This window comes from Coffea eugenioides, unplaced genomic scaffold (assembly GCF_003713205.1).
Source record: "Coffea eugenioides isolate CCC68of unplaced genomic scaffold, Ceug_1.0 ScVebR1_97;HRSCAF=451, whole genome shotgun sequence".
NCBI lineage: Eukaryota > Viridiplantae > Streptophyta > Magnoliopsida > Gentianales > Rubiaceae > Coffea > Coffea eugenioides.
This window is the reverse complement of record NW_020864863.1, coordinates 431,778-440,508: the sequence shown is the minus strand read 5'-3', so window position 1 is coordinate 440,508 and position 8,731 is coordinate 431,778. Positions and strand designations below refer to the sequence as shown.

Below are 8,731 nucleotides of genomic sequence, written 5' to 3'. Positions count from 1 at the left end.
AGACTAAGAAAATGGGAAGAAATGAGGAAATTTTGGTCAAATTTCTGTTTTATGAAGGTTAAGACAAGTTGGTCAAAGTCCAACTTCCATAGATGCCTTGACACTTGTTTTCTTTCTAGCATTTTCTCTCATTTCTCTTGGTCAAATATTGTGGCTGATGTATGAGATATTTTGAGGGTTAATTAGCTAAAATAAAATGAGAAGATTAAGGTAATAAAGTATAGGTCAAATGGTGTGTTTACCCGGTAACAAACGGTACCCGTCGGTTCGAGCCGATTTTCCTTAAATCACCCGTACTAGGGTTTTTTCTTCCTATTCACTAACTTTTTATTATTGCATCTAATCACATATTATTTCTCACCTGAAAGTCACTTTTAATCACCAAATTTTATCCTTGCTCCGTACCGAAAAATCATCCGGCGAAAAAAAATCGCGAAAACCCTAATTTGCTCCAATCTTGAAAACGAAGAGTGAAACCCTACTTTCTAGGTTCATTTGCACTTATTGAGGAATGATTGAGTAGTAGGGCCATAGTAAAAGAATAATTTCCAAATAAAAGGGCATTTTAAGAAAAGTGTGATGAATTTTACAATTCCATAGAATAAAATTAGGGTTTTGAGTCAAATATGAGGGATTTAAACATAACCTGCTAGTCACAAGTAAACTAGGGTTTTAAAGTACAAGTAAGGTTTCTAGTCTTTTTTTAAAATAAAACAATGTTTTACGACAAAATAAAATAAAGAAACCGTAATCCTTTCTTTGAGACTAAACAAAAATAGTATCCTAAAATTTGGGGTATCACAGATTTGATATACTTGTGTATGATGTGCACGCTCTGAAATTCCAGAAACCTTGTGGCTAGTTACTCGAGTCGAGCCGGCAAGGGCTTGGTCGATTGGGTAACGAACCCTGGGTCTCTTGTTTTGTCGAGTGGAGTGATACCTCCCCGACTAATTGGTATACTCGAGTATTACCACCCGTGTTTATTGAAAATTTTGGGCCCGGTAGGAGGTTTGGATGATGGACGGAGATTGTAGCTAAGTGGTGCTCTACGGGACTAGTGGCTTTACTTGAAAGTTGACGGAGTGTCAACTACTACTTGATCAAGCTCTGGTGAAGCAACGGGAACTTGGCTCCTGAGAGTCATCTGTATCCTTATATTTTGAAATGATTATTACTTATCGGGTTATTGTTTCTTTTCAAAAAACTTTACATTAACTCATTTTGAGATTTACTACTTGAAGTGTTATTGTTCACTTTTATGAACTTGTTATGCTCGCTACTTTGCTACTTTGATACTTGTACTTTTAAATAATGGTCAACTTGCTATTTGGAACCTCCCTGAACTTTAGCTCACTCTATTCCGTTAAATTTGTTTTCCTTACAGGGGGAACGAGCTAGGGCGTGAGACTAGTACAGGCTAGTATAGTCTAGTTTTAGAACTTTTGCGATTGTACTCGCGCTAGTGCTCGGTTAGGGTTGAATATATCTGGAATTCATATCTTTTGTTATATTTGGGATTGTATGAACGTTTGAGATAGAATTAATGTATTTGTATGTTCCAAGTTTGGGAACTGTTATTTCATTTATTCCTGAGGTTATAACGTATTTTGTTTGAAGTGATTGAGTAAGTCCTGGCGAGAGCTGGGTAGACGGTTCACTAAACCCTGGGGTACACCCTAGGGGGAGGTAGGGTCATCACAGTCACTCTACTAGAGTCTTCTCCCCTAAAAATATTTTTTTTTAACAAACCTAATGAGCTAAATCCCAATGAAACTCTTTGTGTGTGCGTGCAAATGACATATAATAAAAATATTAATACACCATTCTAAAATACCGTAATAGAGATTCAAAATTTGTTGATCAAAATTTTTTTTAATGATTATCAAATTTTCCAAAAATCTTTGGCTAGATTAAAGATCAAGCAGTAATGTATTTACAAATTGCACACAATTGTTAATAGGCAGAATTTTACCAAAACTTGATTTGTCTAATCGATTCAAACAAAAATTCATAGAACTTTGCAGATTGTGCACGTGACTTGACATTTCCATAACACATCATATTTTGCCTACATAGCAGCCAACAATAGAATGGGATACCAGGAACATCCCTAGAAAATTCAACCATGTCACGCAAGATAAAACCTCTTGATCTTATCAGATGGAGGTCATGGTCACTTACTATACTCATCGTCACCTCAATGGTTTTTTGACTTTCATAAATCAACACTTGCATACCCGTGGCAGTGAAATGTTTGGACAAGGAGTTACAACTTATCACTTTCTTCATAATTAGAAATTCATCTCTTAAGTTAATTCATAGTTATCTCATATGTATCTCTTCCAAACCAACTTATCTTCATATTTATTTCTCATAGTCATAGTTATCTCTTTGAACTTTCTAACTTTTCATTCCCTTGCAATAATAGATCATGCATTTGCAACTTTATTAATAACTTTACAATAATTGACCATAAATTTGCAACTTTAATAATAACTTACTATTTGATATAAAGATAAATGTAGCTTCCACTTAATAGATAATAACTTGTACAACTAACAAATGTTCTTCCCAATTAAAAATTAACATCTTAAAACATGATAAATTTCAAAGTTATATGTCTAAATTTTCAAACCAAAATGGTGGGGTATCACACATAGTGATATGTATTAATTATTTACAATATTAAAACCTATTAGTAACGGCCATAAAGAGCAAAATTGCAGAACAACCGGAGTCATTAATTTTTTATGCTTCACTTGTAGTGGCCATGTATCGGGTGCATGGCTTTATGTGAAGAAAGACAAACAGGTAGCGACGTGGCCAGACAAGGTCAATGAATTTAGGATGGGGAAACCCCAAAAAGAAAGATAAACCTGCAGATTACAAGGAAAAGGCACATGCAATAGCAGTTTGACTTCAAAATTATATTCCGTCAAGATGATACAAAAAATATTTTGAAATTAATAGGGCATGAGTACAAATATTTTATTTATAAATTCATGAGTGGTCAATCTTTTTCTCCGCTAAAAGTATAGATTTTTTTTTGTTACATTTATGGGTTCAGATTTATGTCACATGCACAAAATAAACGATTTCAGATTGAGTGTCCATTATAGACATGCATGTAAACCATTTACATGGTAAATTTTTTAGACAATTATTGGAGGAAAGATTAATCCGTCAAGGAGCAGCATTGCTAACCACCGTAAACCCTCCATCGATGACCAAATTATGGCCGCTAATGTAGGCAGATTCATCAGAGGCAAGAAACAATGCGGCCTCAGCGATATGCTTTGCCTTCAAAACAATGCCCTTCAAATTAGCCGCGTTTAAACAATTTTCTTCAACTTGACTTGGCTCAAGATTATAAGCCTTGCAACAAAGTGGAGTGGCAACGCCAAATGGGGCTATTGCATTGACTCTAATACCATAAGCTCCCAGCTCATGGCAGGCCGTCCTTACCAGACCAACCAGAGCATGTTTTGAAGTAGTATAAGCATGCGGACCAGCTCCTCCCAGGCATGCTGCCACACTGGCTGTGCATATAATGGATCCTCTTACCTGGTGATGGATGCAAAACGCGAGAGTTAGAAAGTGTATATTTGTAAAATTTCGTACATGTAGGACTATTCTTCTGCACAAAAATTAAATATAAGTATTTAACTAAGAATTTATATAAGATTAGATCTACCTAAAACTCCTAACGTTTCCCAAAAAAAAAAAGATCTACCTAAATACTTTTTGCCGCAATATTTACCTTAAAAGTGTTATGCTCTATCTATGTACTTATTTAAAATCTATAACATATAAATACTTCTTTGATTCACGTTTTATTTATCATGGTGAATCGTATTACGAAAATTCATTGGTTTTTTTACTCAAAAATCTTTTTGAAACATACAGGTAATATAAGCAAAAAAATTTCTTTTTCTTTTTTTCACTTTTTGTCTCTTTGACCGTTCAAATCACGAACACCATTGCAAATATAACAGGACAGAAGGAGCAAAATATATCTATATATATATATATATATAAAATTCTTTTTTTCTTTTGAAAATACGATTATGGTAGATATTGGGTGGATCAATTGTCTCTCACCTTTCGGGCCACCATGGCCCGGGCGGCATGCTTAATAGTGGCAGCAACTCCACGAACATTTGTAGCCATGGCGTTATCCAAGCCTTGGAGGTCCAGATCAAGGATGCTAGTTAAGGGTCCTATAGTTCCTGCATTGCTGAACAGAATATCCAGGCTTCCATACTTGTCCAAGGTGTAATTAACCGTTGCTTCAACCTGCATTTCATCCCTCACGTCGCAGTGATGATAACTAACCTTTTCTGAACCCATGGTTGCAGCTACTTTCTGCCCTAGTTCATCTTGTACATCAGCAGCCACAATGTAGGCTCCATTCTCAGCAAATAGCCTTACTGTCTCCTTGCCTATTCCACTGGCAGCACCTGTAATAAGTGCCACTTTGCCTTCCAACCTATGTACAAAAATGGATTGATTATTGTAGATTGCCAGTTCGATATTCTTTTACAGGAGCAAATCTAATTGGTGATACATCTACTCAAAGTTCAAATCCACTTTTTGTTACATGTATGTCACCTATGTAGACCGGATCATGCACTATCTTGTTCTTGAAAGGGTGTATCAATCAAAATTTTTGGTTCTTTTTATATTAAAAAAAAAAAAAGCAATGGAGTGACTGAAATAAGAAGAGATTATGATCATTTGCGAAGAAAGGGAGTGTTAGCAATTGAAGATGAATCAATATATTCTTTATTAGCATTGGCTGAACATCTAGGGCATGAATAATATCCAAATTATGATTAAATGGATCATGTTAAAAATCTTTGCATCTATTGGTACTACACTAAAATGTTCTTCAAAAGGTAAATGAATCAACTAAAAGGACAAAAAGGCACTAGATTTACTGAAATAAGAAGAGATTTATAATCATTACCGAAGAAAGGGAGTGTTATAAATTGAAGATGAATCAAAATATTCTTTACTCAGGCTTGCTAAACACCTAGGGAATGAATAAGATCAAATTATGATTAAGTGGGATAATCTGTATAAACTATAGAATGATTTCTCACCTCGGCTTAGACATTGTTGATGTAATCAAACTGGACTTGCCAAGTGAATTAAGCATTTTCCCTTGGATTCGCTTTTTATATAGACTCTGCCATTTCGACAATAATGACCACTAGCAAGTAAAGCTCCGTTTGGCGCGCTCGAGGTGCATAATTGCATGTGTGATAGTCGGTCATGTAGTCATATTTTCCGTTAAGCAGCAGCATTGCTAACCCCACCGTAAATGGGTTTACATGCATGTCATATAGTGAATACTCAATTTGAAGTCTTTGATTTTGTGCATGTGACATGAATTTGAGCCCGGGAACGTAAACAAAAAAAATCCTAGACTTTTAGAGGAGAGAAAGATTTATCCTTAATGAATTTATCAATGAAAGATTTTTTACTCGTGCCTTATATAATTTTGAAGTCAAACAGCTATTGCATGTGCCTTTTCCTTGTAATCTGCAGGTTTATCTTTCTTTTTGGGGTTTCCCTTTCGTAAATTCATTGAACTTGTCTGGCCACGTTGCTACCTGTTCGTGTTTTTTCTCATAGAGCCATGCACCCAATACATGGCCACTACAAGTGAAATATCAAAAATTAATGACTCCCGCTTTTTGGCAATCTTGTTCTATATGCCTGCTACTAATAGGTTATATGGGCGGGGTTAAATCTACACTCCTCTAGTTTAAATCCATATTTTTTACACCAAAATGCCTATAAAATTTATACTATTCATTAGAATTTCATAAAAACTTTTTCAATATCAAAACTAACGTTTAGTGGTGGAAAAAAATAGTGCAAATTAAGTTTATTTTTCCCCACTTTACTGCATCCTTTTATCATCCCTATCCTTATCTTCTAATACTAAAGACTTATAGTAGCAACTATCATCATCAACCAAAATGTACCAGAGCATAGCAAAAATTTATCAAAAAAATATAATTGATAATAAAAAAAATTTCAGGATCAAAATTGAAGACTGGTACTTGATTTTCAACTATCTATTGATAATAATAAAAAATGATGATCATGGCAATGATTTCATATTCACTTGGAACTAGAAGTTCTATATAGGACACTTCTCATCAGTTTTATGATGAAAACTTCGTATTAGAACTTTAGTAGTAGTCATTTTGAAAATACTTCTTTTTATACATTTTTATCCTTTTTGGTCATTGAAGCATACATGGATTATGAAAAGGCAAAATTGCACTCATCCTTTTTCACATATTATTCATGTGAAAATTTAGTCTCACAAAATAAAAATGAGCAATTTAAGTTCCTAACATATAAAATGTGCTTTTTTTTTTGTCCTTCGACACTTTTTCAGACCAATTTTGGCCAGAATGAGTCACATGCCCATCACATGCTATATTTTTAAAGGATAAATTTAGCAAATTACTATTGTTTTGATCCAATGTAAAGGACTGACAGAAAACATCATGGTCAACAGCTAGCCATGCCATTAATTTGAATTTGAATGCCAAAGGGTTTATAAAACTCCGATTTCCTAGTTTAGTTATTTTCTTTACTTTTCTTTTTCATGATAAACTCAAAAAAAGTGAAAACACATCAGATCCTCCAAGCAAAACCATGATTTTTTATTCTCCCTTGCTGTTGACAGAGAATAGCATGTGGGTTCAGGATGTAGAAGATGATAGAGTTGAAGAGAGAGATAGGGAGGTTGGAGCAGAGGATGGTTTCAAATCCCATAAACAGGAACAAGAATATAAAGGAAGGCTGAGGTTTTTAATTTGCAAGAAATTAGAGGAACATCTAATTGAGGGCTTTACCTTTCAATGACCTAATTTTCAATTGAAATCATCTTCTAAAACCCTTCCACCAATTCCACTTTCACATCTCCTGTATGCCACTGCCACCACAATCACCACGACCACCCACAAAGCTATTCAAAATTCCTTGGAAGGAAGAAGTGAAATCAGCCAAGCTCCGCTGCCATCAAAATAGATCTATATATCTGCTTCTGTAATTTCAAGTAGCTTAATATGAATTTATTGCTTGAATTTGAAGTTTTGGTATGCTGCAAAATTTTTTATTTAGGTCTAGAGAGTTTTGTATAACTTTGGTTAGCAGAAAGACAAAATTTTTCTGGTCAGCAACTTCCATCTCAGACGGCAGCACCGTCGGCGAAAAGAGGTCCAACAGTTAATTTTGAACATACGAATATCCAGGCTTCAGAATCTCCAAATTTGGTTGGCAATCTTGATCTTACCCATGAACCAAAAGTCCAAAACTGCAACTCGTTGGCAAAAAACAAGAGCTCTTCTCTCTCTCGATAAAGGTAAATCAATCCTTTCAATGGAATTGGTTTCTGATAATTCAAAGACAGCACAGGCAATTTCCACTTCTTTTCCCTTAACCAATATCTCTCACCAGACAATCGTTCAAGATAGGCCCTCAAGCACAGTAATAAACTCCAAAGCAAATACCCTTGGCTTGAAACCCATTGAGCACCCCAAAATCTCAATATCTTGAAAACTAATTCAGCCCAACACCACCACCAACTCCAAAATTCCTTTAATCAAACCCACTGCATCTCAAACAAAACAAACTTCTATAACCCAGCCTACCATCATGTTTCCCAAACCACAAAAGCCTATTCACCACTCTAATCAAATGCCCATCCATTGTTCATCGGAAAATTTGAACCCCAACCTTGTCTCTTCTTTTCACCCCTGTACTATTGAGCCAAAACCCAGACATACAATCACTAATCCCAGCACATCATCCAAACAACTATATGTTTTGACATCTTTAGAGTCAACCATGGAGGATGTGTTTCTAGTTGATGCTACCGTAACACAACAAAAGAAATTTTCAGGCATTCAGGACATGCGATCCATTGCTTCTACCATATAATGGAAAGGAAGCAACATTTCTTGCAGAAAATCAACATCTTCAAAATTGGGCCTTCATCATGTTAATGCTATAGTAGGTCACAAGACGAAAAGAGAACATGGATATTTCCTCTTTAGGGGTGGCATAATTAATAGTTCTATTCCAAAGAAATTGAAACATTCTAAATCATCAACACCTTCTCTATCAGATTCTATAGAGATGCAGGCTACCTCGTAGTCCCGCCGAGAACCATGAATTGCTTGAGTTGGAACTATCGGGGGTTAGATAACCCTCGAATAGTTTGGGAACTCTGAAACATCATCCAGAGAGAAAAAGTTTCAATTACTTTTTGGTAGAAACAAAGTGTTTGAATAAAGTTGTCAACAAGCGGAAAAATGGTAATGGGTGGTTTGGTTTAGGAGTAGACTCACAAGGAAACTCAAGTGGGTTAGCTCTTCTCTGGAGAAAGGATTTGGATGTTGAACTCATGCGATTCTCTGAAAGTTTTATTAATGTTAAGGTGCATATGGCTGATTCCCCTTGGCATTTAACTGGCTTCTATGGCTATCTAAAAGTGTCTAAAAGAAAATATACTTGAGATATTTTGCACAAACTCAGTACATTATCATGTCTACAATGGGTTTGCATAGGTGACTTCAATGAGGTACTTACTCAACGGGAATTTTAGGGTGCTGCTTTCAGACCAAACTAGCAAATTATGAACTTTAGAAAGGCACTATCAGACCATAATTTGTTTGATTTAGGCCATGAAGGTCATCTT

At 35.3% G+C, this 8,731-nt stretch overlaps 1 protein-coding gene across 1 annotated transcript; it reads right to left on the bottom strand.

Annotated features, from left to right (window-relative positions):
- Positions 1-3,186: 3,186 nt before the first annotated feature.
- LOC113759192 (short-chain dehydrogenase reductase 3b-like) lies at positions 3,187-7,880 on the bottom strand. Its single transcript, XM_027301753.1, has 3 exons — positions 7,818-7,880; positions 4,105-4,539; positions 3,187-3,567 (listed from the first exon to the last, which is right to left on the bottom strand). The coding sequence occupies exons 1-3, from the start codon at positions 7,878-7,880 to the stop codon at positions 3,187-3,189; spliced, it is 879 nt and encodes a 292-aa protein (XP_027157554.1).
- Positions 7,881-8,731: the final 851 nt, after the last annotated feature.

Excerpts from the sequence above, each read along its gene's own strand:
- LOC113759192 (XM_027301753.1), bottom strand. The coding sequence starts at position 7,880 with ATGGTTGACTCTAAAGATGTCAAAACATATAGTTGTTTGGATGATGTG. Across the intron at positions 4,540-7,817 it reads ATGTGCTGGGATTAGTGATT|AATATCGAACTGGCAATCTA; the intron begins GTATGTCTGGGT and ends CTCCTGTAAAAG. Across the intron at positions 3,568-4,104 it reads GGGCCATGGTGGCCCGAAAG|GTAAGAGGATCCATTATATG; the intron begins GTGAGAGACAAT and ends ATCCATCACCAG.